Here is a 10,050-nt window from a genome sequence, read left to right as displayed (position 1 = left end):
TATATATATATATATATAGGAACAAAGTAGGCCTTGATCGATATAAATTCGTTGTTCTCTTACGTTGGTGAAGTAGAGCCTGTTTTTAATATATTTAGGAACAAATTGGGCGTTCAGAAGGGATTAAATATCGATACCTATTCTGTTGAATCCACTTGCTGACGTCGAACTTACCTCTTCTACAACTGCATTGGCGCCCTCCCCCGCTGCCGGCGTATTTGTAATGTTACTATCAACGCATTCCATTGTTGTGGAATGAATGCAAAGAAGAAACTACACCACTATTTTAAAATAACAGTAGTACCGGTAGAAACTCGAAAGTTCCAATCACTATCACGTAAAGTTACTATTTACATATTTATGTAACGTTTTATTTTGCGTTTTAAAAATAGTATTTTAAACGTATCGGTAATCGGGGTTCTATTTATTCCAACTGGGTGTAAATAATTGTTGAGAGTGTGAAAGAGTTTATTTTTTACGTTAGTAGAACGTAGTAGCTTTTGCGTCAATGTTCACTGGTGACAGTGGTGAGCCGTGTAGGGATGCTATGGCAGCTGTGCGCGAGAGGAAGTCGTGTACAAAAAAAGGCAAAAACGTAAATACACACAAAGAGTAGGTAAAAGTACTGTATGCCGATTGCGAATGGGTTGATTCCGCCCAATTAAATCTAACCAATCAGAATGGGTTGAGTAGTTCTACTTTCACTCTAAATCATACCCATCATTGTGTGAACCTGGCTGTGTATACATACATAAATACATATGTACTGTAAATACAAGTGCATCATGATATTCATAGAGAGAATATTATAAAATTTTACATACTTCTTTAGGCAGATATTGACTGGTGACAGTGGTGAGTGAGTGCTTCGGGGACCCGAGGGTTGTATGTATTTTAAATTCTTATTTTCCTCTCTTTGGTATTTTCTACTATCTGCAAATGTGCGATAAATACACAGCACATCTTTGTCAGAACTACTCGCTTCCTCATAATCAAGTACGTGCACTTGTGTAAGTACACTTGTAAATTGCGATATATCGTGTAAGGTAAATCGCAACTGAGCTGCTGTCAACTGTGTATGATCATCGCAATACACAAATTTTCAGAACTCAACACAGAGCAAAGAAAAGAAGATTCCATTTTACGATAGATTATCATTTACAATACGACAATCGCATATACAGTACAGCATATTGCTAGTGAAAAGATGGTCAGTGTCAACTACAACAGCCAATATGTGCCACGCAGTCAGGCAAACTCCACGGCGCTACCCAGCTGTGAACTAAACAACAGTACTAACACCAACAATATACCGAACACACCCGTTGACCGCACGCCTTCCAAGGCTCTTAGGCGCACGCCTTCCAAAACACTTAGACGTACGCCCTCACACGTACAACCCATTACCGCCGGAGGAGACCGATTCATTCCGTCTAGAAAAGGTGTGGACATAGAGAATTCACACTTCTCTCTCACTTGCCACCAAGAAAACCAGGATCAAGAAAAAGGAGCCGTTTCACCCAACACAGCCGAGTATCAAAACGCACTGAAGGGAGCGCTGTCAACGTGTCCGGAGGCCAAGGTGTTGGCATTCAAACACAAGGCACCGGCACCTCCTGAGGGCTATATAAACAACCTCAAAGTATTGTACAGCCAGAACAAGCAGACGATAAGACCCAAGAAACAGACCCGTGTCATACCCACCACAGCCGATCGGATCCTAGATGCACCCGAGCTTCGGGACGATTACTATTTGAACCTGTTGTCATGGCATGATACACAGAATACACTGGCAGTTGCATTGGGCCCAACTGTGTATCTTTGGAACGCAGATACCTCCGATATAACCAAACTCCTGGATTTGCCAGACGTCAACAACTACGTATCGTCTGTGCAATGGATGCCACAGGGGAATGTGTTGGCTGTGGGCAACGACGACGGGGAGGTGATGCTTTGGGATGCTGAAAACGTTAAAAGACTTCGTACCATGAAGGGGCATTCTTCACTTGTAGGCTCTCTTTCATGGAACAAGCACATGCTGAGCTCAGGGTCGCGCAGCGGTGTGATACACAACAGCGACGTGCGTGTGCAGAACCACATTCAATCACAGATGCACGGGCACGCACAGGAGGTGTGTGGCTTGGCCTGGAGTCCGGACGGCACCCAACTGGCCAGCGGTGGTAATGACAATATACTGAACATTTGGGACATCAACGCAAGCACAGAGACACCTCAGTACCAACTCACAGACCATCAGGCGGCCGTGAAAGCTCTTGCTTGGTGTCCGTGGCAATCTAAGCTATTAGCGAGTGGAGGTGGAACCGCAGATCGACATATCAGGTTCTGGAACAGTGCATCGGGTGTGCAGACGAACTCTATCGATACGAAGTCACAGGTTTGCTCGTTGCTGTGGTCCAAGACACACAGGGAACTGGTTTCGTCGCATGGGTTTTCTCAGAACCAATTGTGCATTTGGAAGTACCCTAGCCTGGCCAAAGTTGCTGAACTGTCGGGTATGTAGTGTATAATTAGTGGTTTGATGCCACTATGTTGGGTCGTGATTGTAAACCGCTTTGTGCTATCAAGTGCGATGCTTCTGAACTGTGCGTGGTGTGCAGTTAGTATATTTTTCCTTCTTCTCCAAATCATACTTATGTGATATTTTTTACTATCTGCACCACGCCCGTTCGCCGGTCACCACAAGTGTTTTGCTTCATTATCTGTCATTTCATCTCTTCAAAAGTCTACTGCATAGCTCAATATTCCACATGCAGCTTCTCCAAATCTACTTGTCAGTCTGTGCTCCTCGCTCCTCGTCCATTTAGCTATGTGCCATATTGCCAGTTCTATTCCTACCTATAAAGTGGTGCACTGCTTTGGGCTCTTGTAAACACTAAAATACTTCATGGCTCTACTTCAACTTGTCGCTCACATTCTATTCGCCACACAGGCCACACCTCGCGCGTGCTACACACAGCCATGTCACCCGACGGCCAAACGGTGGTCAGTGCGGCTGGGGACGAGACGCTTCGCTTCTGGAAGTGTTTCGCAGCCGATTCTTCGTCGCGCTCTCGGTTGGGAGGTAAACCGTTGGCGCTCAAGTCTTCGGGTGGGTCGACGCGAAGTTCGCACCGAGGCATGCTCATGCTGCGATAAAGACAACGCGGGTGTTGTGGTGGGGGGAAGGCGGCAGTGTGCTGTGCTGCGCCGTGGTGTACATGAGTTCACATTATTTTTATTATGTACTGCAACGTGGAGTGTTAGTATACATCACCTACTGGTTTGGTCTGGAGGTGAAAACATGTGTGTATAGTGGTTAAGCTAGACATTTTTGAGCTACGTGAAATTAGTCTGCTATGATGTAAGTTTTGTTAAGTGCCTGTGTGCGCGCGTATTTGTCTTCGTGCGCGTTGATCTTATTGTTTGTAATCGAAGTGGATCTAATTCCATACAATATAGTGCATCTATTGCAGTATAAATGTCATCTAGGATTCTAATGCAAGGCCCTGAATGCGTAAGCGTGACTGCTTGCTTCAATTAGACGTCATATCAGATACAGGCCCACCAGTCAACTTGTGCCAGCGTCAAGGAACTACGAAATACTGATTTACTGGCACACATTCTATGGCCAAAAGTCGTCGCACTCGCCAACGAAAACAACAGGACGGCCTACCAGAGAACTAAGACTATGACGACGCCTTAACTTGTGACTGACCACCTTGACATTTTGATAATTTATAACGTTTTTGCTTCAAATTAACGCTGCTTCTAAATTTTAACAACCATTTGGATACGCCGGAGCGATTGCGCGATCGTTTCCTCCGGGTGCTTTTAGGCGCTGAGTGCTTCCCAGCATTCCACAGGTACGGTTGACGTTCTTGCACGTGCAAAGAGCTGTATGCACAAGATACTATCGAGAGTAGATGGTTATTGATAAGGTATGGAAAGAATCGTGTCGTGTTGTGTGTAGTCACCAGCTGTGCAAGTCGTTGAGTTGACACGTGCTTGTAAGCGCGAGGTGTTGAAGCCACTTATAGTATACCACGAATTTGTATAGCGCGTGTCTACGTATGACGTAAGAGCGAATTATCGGCCCGGTGCTTATCAGCACTTTCCAAGCATAAAGTTCGAAGAACAAAATACAGCACAACAATAGAAAATTGATGTCGACAAACGGAGCAATATAATTATTCTTGTCACATAAATAGAAATATTATTCGCAGAGGATCAGTGTATGGAGAGGAATAAAAATATAACGCGCCGTGACTGTGGCGGTGCGAACACATGTACATGATCGACTCACTCTTTAGAGACATCTGTGGGGTCAGAAAGGCTTAGTAGAGAGACTGAAAAGACAAAAGAATCCAATTAAAAGTGAAAAATTTGAAAGCCATAACAGAGTCTTAATTTGTTTTGATTGCAATTCAACAATTTATCACGAACACCCAACTGTACATTTATTCCTTTTCGCATTCAAACGTACTTCCGTATTCACAGTGACACGTTTCCGGCGCAATCTTGACCTGCACTTTTTGCTCTTGCACATTGGTGACATTGTCCAGGTGAACAAAGCGAAATATTAAACCAGAAGAAGCAATAGTGGTGTGTACCGTATATCTGCTGCGATTCTCTCGCAGACGGAGAGAATCGGGTGGTGACGGACACACACACCTGGTCAGCATAAATAGCTTCTCAGCTTGGAATATTCGGGTTCAACATCATGCTTGGAGATAGCTCAATCAGACACAGCGGACATGTCAGGGACTTGCTGAACCAGTTATCGATACAATCGGCATGAAAATAACTGCAGCAAAGTAAGTTTCAATTTACCATCGTTTCAAGAAAAGCTGCACTATTGCAAGTAGATAATAACCGGACCAATATTCTTCTCTGCAAGTTACTTATTTGCGCACGAAGATGCAAAAATGAGTTGGCTACAAAACTATAAATGGTATCAACATAGGCAGCAATAAAGACCATTGTAAACTCCAGGGAACCTGCGTCGACTCACAAGCTATCGTGTCGTGGGACACTTACTGAAAACAGGGAAGGTATTGTATCACATCATTTTTCTGGTAGGGCTCCAAGCAGATTGCACACCTTGGTAGAGATTGTAAAGAATGCGATTAACAAGACTGCCAGGATATATAATTTCTGCCGCGACAGTTTGCGAATACAGCCTTCAATTAATATTCTTTTCAAAGGTAAGGGAAAAACCCCGAAGTGTTCAACCAGAACATTTAGAGCAAAAGAAACAAACATACTCGAGCTCTGTTGCAGGCTCCGATCCCGATATATGGCTTATCGATCCCCATTTCGTTTGATTCTGTAGCAAAGGCTCTCTCATGCAAAGCAGTTGAACGTTTCGCATAAGTTGCGCCTCTGTCAAGGTGGCATCTTGAAATTGGCCTAACTACCAAGATGAAGAAAGCAAAGAAAGTGCAACACAATTATATTAGACAAGTAAAGCTGCTAGTGTGCTCAGATCACACAAAGAAGAGATGGAACGAATCAGAGTCGGCACTGAATACTCGATTGCATGTACTGCATTTTTCTCTTCAGGCACAGCTTATTCAACATCAAATAGTGGACCAAGTGTATCTCACCGGTGTCAAAAAAGGCGCTGATCATGCTTTACGTTTGACGTAGATAAGACTAACGATACAATCGCAACAGACTGAAGCCCCATACCTCCCTTCCCGAGAGATAGTTCCTTCCCTGGCCAATTGTTTCCATGTGGGCATCTGGCTGCGTTTGTTGGTGTGCATGCCCTGCGTTCTCGCCATGATGTCGCAACAGCCCACTTCGTTCGTGGTTGTGTCTACGATAACGATGGCGTGCTGAGTTACGGGCCTCGAAGTTGCGCTCGTCTTCTGATTCACAGCAGCAGGTGTACACCCAGTGGAAGAGGCACATCGTGGAAGGCCATAGTATAATAGTGAGTATGATTGTATGTACCGTATCTTATTTATTATTATTAAATTTATCATAGCCTTCCAGAACACAGAAAACTATGTACAAATACGTCCCTTGAAAGTTGCATACAGTATTGCGATTTGCGTCATTGCACCCGGCATTCGAAACTGGCTACAACTTCTGACGATAAAAAATAAATAAATAATAAATAAAACCTGCGTAATTCATAGCCATTGGTTGTTTTTAGACTCAATCAAAAAGGCCGATGTAACGGTCATGGAACCCAAATTTTGAAAAATAAAAGCCATAAGTTGTAAATACCTCGTTTTTAAATTACTTGGCCCTTTAAAGACTCATCTCCATTTATTCAACATTTGTTCAACAGCTGCAAGCACGCATCGACAATGAGACCTTAATAGCGTTGTATCTACATGATCTTGTGATCGGAGACATCATGTTCACGTTCGAGAGGACTGATTGCTGTGATACAGCGCTAATAGCGTGCGAAAAAGGTACATTCATATAGATAGAGGCGTCACAAGGCCAAACAGGATTGCAAGCTCCTCTAGAGCCATCGTTAAATTGTGTAGCTCGATTGAACTTCACTTTAGTGCACCCACCCTTTAATTCTTCTCATTCACGATTTGAATCATTCAGGTTATATATAAAAATCCACAGCAGATACTTTGGTTGCATTTAGGAGATCACACACTGACTATTATTCAATGGCTTTCGTCCAGGGCATCTCAATTGCATAAGAAGATTCATAAATGCGGGAATCGGAGTCAATTCAAAGATCGAATTCGGTCCTTCGCGACGAAATCGTACTATGCTACATGTTACTTCTCAGCATGGTCATTTGGAAGCAGTTCAAGCCTTGGTGGAGGTAGGACTATATAGCGCAACTGAAGCGCAAAACAAGCACCTGTTTATATGAACTCAAAATACGTGTCAGTTGATACGAATGTATGGTATTGTGCATAGCATAGCGAATATCTCTTTTTGATTTCTAATTTCTTCTACTAGACAAAGACAAAAATAGACGCTGAATGATGATGTAGCGGAGTAAACATCGGATTTCTGTTCCGTATGAGTTTTTCAGTTCATAGTCAATCTCATCTGCGTGTTCATCGGTTGCATTCGATGAACATACAGTGGTGTGGGGATTCTGCTATCATCATGGAATACGAAACATGGTGTTGAATCCTTCTTTCTCAAAGCAAAAGATATACGCAAACATGTTTGGTTTGTGCTCGAATGATCGGTTGGTATTGCCAGCACGCATATCAGAAAATTGTATCACAAAGCAGAAATTCATTACATATATATGAATGGGGCAACGTAGCATCCGATTTAACGTTCATCATCGCAGCATATTTTTAATGACCATCAGAAAGCGAGATCATCTGATTCAGCTAAAACTTCAATCCAACCTAGATACACTACGCAAATGTGAACGTGGCAACTCTCTGCCCGGCAAATAGAAAAACTGGAGGAACGCCATTGCATTCAGCAGCTGCTAATGGGTACCATAAGGCAAGTTTGCTACTGGAAATAATGTCTGATGGCCCTACTACAATTTGTGAAGCTTTGAGACTTGTCTCGTGTTGATAGGGTTAAACTTAGTTTCACACTAGGGGTTGGCCGTGGGATGATGAAAAGTGATCAGTCAGTAGAGAGCGCACGTGATCATACAGTTTCAAATTTTGTATCTCTCTCTATGAGTTGTATATATTTTAAAATTCTAAAGCCCATCTCGGCAGTATGTGCTGATCCACGCACGAGCTATATAATGTCTGCATCCTCAATCTTGATAACAGTGACGTTTGCTCATCCGGTCATTGTTTGTATGTGCACGCGGTACTGACATCGATTAGGTTTAATAAGTTATGAACATGTGATTTCTTTCGCGAGTATACAGGTGTTTTACTTACGGCTCGAAAGGTTGATAATATATGCTTATTTTTGTGAACCCCACGATCCCTTGCTAAATTGCAAGATTGCATAATTATTTGTCGATTGCATTGTTGCATGGTTGTGATATGCAGTTTCAACGATTGCAGTAGTGGGCCAATTCACATAGCAACCATACGTGTCCTACTATAGATTGCTTATGAACGTATAACAACACGTGTACTTCACCAAAGCTAGCAGACAGGCCCCTTTATAACCCTGCCATGCATACCCCTCTCACAGGTAGTCAGCTATCTTTTAGTGCAAGGCGCTAAGGTGGATGCGCGCGACCACAACTGGGAAACGCCCCTCATGGACGGGGCTCAGGTAGTGAATACCTCGATTGACTTAATCTGTACAGTGATCGATGCAGTTTTGTGAGCCTCGTGAGACACGTTTTATTACTTTAATATCGGATGAAATATACACTTAGCGGTAGACGTCGCACGAAATTTTAACCTTTAATACAGAATGGTTAATTGTAAAAGTAGATCATCTTTTCTTGATCGGTAACGTCCCCAGGAATACATAATTCGAAGTGATACTGATAGCTGTCCTACCCATCCCATCTTCAGAAAGGACAGTTCGAGTGCTTACAGCTACTTCTACAAGCGGGTGCGGACCCAAATGCCAGGCAAAAACGAGGGGAGCAGCCACTTCACTGGGCGTGCAATAAAGGTGAGTTGTACTATCTCTTATGAGCACGCTTATGTGTGAGCATGCGTCGGCTCATATAGACGAGTATATATGTCTGAATGAAAATCGTGTTGCAAAGGTTGTTGCTGAGACTGCTGTGATGGTTCTTTTCATTTGTTCCTGCAAAAATCTTTTTGTGGTACAGTTTTCGCCTATAGCTGTCTCCAAATTTTGTACTCATTATTTCTACTTGCGAGGAATTCGGAGCTTTTCACTATCCCTGGGAGACTAGTCTTACGACACACCTGGTTTGTACACTAGCGGGGCAGGCCTGAATACACCTCATTCAGGCGAGAAAGCAGGACCTAAAATGTTGTACATACACCTCTGAGGCTTGCGTAATACTATTATATCTGTTGTGTGGCTATCAATAACAAATAGTTCTAAATACCTGCAGGGCACACCAAGTGCTCCTTGCTTCTACTCAACCATGGCGCAGATATAGATGCCGAGGATGACGATCACGAAACTGCGCTTCATGATGCAGCAGGCAGAGGGAGGGTAGAGACGACATTATTTCTATTGCAAAAGGTTTGTTTGTCTCTTATACAAGTTGCTCTGACCTATTTGGAGTTTTTATTAGTGTTAATTCTCAAACGTGTATCATGGCAGTGTTTATCTTGCGTATAGTGTGGTTGAACCATCGGTATCGTCACAGTTTGACTCGAATTCAGTCCATTCAATGTGCGATGCAATCCCTGTATCGCGGTATTTCTATTGGTTATTCACCAAGTTCTAGGATACATTCGAAGGCATAGGGATCGTTAGGTATATCAGCCACCCGGATATAATTGACTGAAAATCTCATGCTTGGTATATTTCGCTTCGCTCTCGAAATCAGGGAGCTTCTACTTCTGTCAGAGAGAAAGACGGGCAAACTCCGTTGCACTGGGCAGCATATCACGGGCATTCGGAGTGTGTCAAACATCTAGTAGGTAAAATCAACGGCCCTATGCACCAATCATATCTCGACTGCACATTCAATGCTCTCGAATAGACGATCAAAACATCTGAGTCGTCTACTAGCATTGGGCATTTTTTTTTGTGCGATGGTTGCTCTATGTAGATTCCATCCGGCCTATATTGCAGATTTCTCAATCTTTTATCGCGTGGCAAAGGTATCTAATCGTTTTAGGCCAGATGAATTTGTAGCGTGCCTCTGCCAGGCTTATCTGCGCATATCTACAAAAGATCGAAAATCATCGTCTCAAAATATCGGAACGTTACCGTATATACTTTATTTTACATTCATTTCGAACGTACGTAACAACTCCCATTTCTACATATATTTTACTATACAGAGTATGGGGCGGATCCTAGCGCGTCGGATCATGGTAAGTATAACTTGCTAACATCACAGCACTTTAGAAGTTATTATCCAAGTGAAGTGAATAAACAGAATACAGCGCTCTCTCGTTTCGTCGTTCCCTTAGGCTCCTCACACTACATTAAAGAATTTGTGACTGATACAAACATAATATATAT

At 43.0% G+C, this 10,050-nt stretch overlaps 4 protein-coding genes across 4 annotated transcripts in view; 2 read left to right on the top strand and 2 right to left on the bottom strand.

The window, feature by feature from the left end:
• Positions 1-248, bottom strand: part of SARC_07143 (hypothetical protein) — a gene marked incomplete at its 5' end in the record, with an annotated part of 2,124 nt that extends 1,876 nt beyond the window's left edge. Inside the window, one exon of the mRNA XM_014298928.1 lies at positions 175-248. Coding sequence (XP_014154403.1) covers positions 175-248 — 74 coding nt within the window. The remainder of the gene's footprint in view (positions 1-174) is intronic.
• A 739-nt stretch (positions 249-987) lies between these two features.
• Positions 988-4,393, top strand: SARC_07142 (hypothetical protein). Its single transcript, XM_014298927.1, has 2 exons — positions 988-2,513; positions 2,951-4,393. Exons 1-2 carry the CDS (start codon positions 1,208-1,210, stop codon positions 3,154-3,156), a joined length of 1,512 nt encoding a protein of 503 aa, XP_014154402.1. The 5' UTR covers positions 988-1,207; the 3' UTR covers positions 3,157-4,393.
• Positions 4,394-4,692: 299 nt separating this feature from the next.
• SARC_07141 (hypothetical protein) lies at positions 4,693-5,916 on the bottom strand (the record flags this gene model as incomplete). Its single annotated transcript, XM_014298926.1, has 4 exons — positions 4,693-4,804; positions 5,038-5,100; positions 5,265-5,413; positions 5,692-5,916. 4 exons carry the CDS (start codon positions 5,914-5,916, stop codon positions 4,693-4,695), a joined length of 549 nt encoding a protein of 182 aa, XP_014154401.1.
• A 360-nt stretch (positions 5,917-6,276) lies between these two features.
• The window catches only part of SARC_07140 (hypothetical protein), an 8,625-nt gene continuing 4,851 nt past the window's right edge, over positions 6,277-10,050 (top strand). The window contains exons 1-8 of the mRNA XM_014298925.1: positions 6,277-6,428; positions 6,657-6,802; positions 7,354-7,452; positions 8,113-8,196; positions 8,445-8,547; positions 8,963-9,096; positions 9,407-9,500; positions 9,867-9,899. Of these exons, the coding sequence (XP_014154400.1) occupies positions 6,371-6,428; positions 6,657-6,802; positions 7,354-7,452; positions 8,113-8,196; positions 8,445-8,547; positions 8,963-9,096; positions 9,407-9,500; positions 9,867-9,899 (751 nt within the window). The 5' untranslated portion in view covers positions 6,277-6,370. The remainder of the gene's footprint in view (positions 6,429-6,656; positions 6,803-7,353; positions 7,453-8,112; positions 8,197-8,444; positions 8,548-8,962; positions 9,097-9,406; positions 9,501-9,866; positions 9,900-10,050) is intronic.

This window comes from Sphaeroforma arctica (genome assembly GCF_001186125.1).
Source record: "Sphaeroforma arctica JP610 unplaced genomic scaffold supercont1.546, whole genome shotgun sequence".
NCBI classification, from domain to species: Eukaryota; class Ichthyosporea; order Ichthyophonida; genus Sphaeroforma; species Sphaeroforma arctica.
This window is presented reverse-complemented; position numbering and strand designations above follow the sequence as displayed.

Coding starts and splice junctions, on each gene's coding strand:
- SARC_07142 (XM_014298927.1), top strand. CDS start 1,208: ATGGTCAGTGTCAACTACAACAGCCAATATGTGCCACGCAGTCAGGCA. Junction 2,514..2,950: donor CAAAGTTGCTGAACTGTCGG/GTATGTAGTGTA, acceptor TTCGCCACACAG/GCCACACCTCGCGCGTGCTA.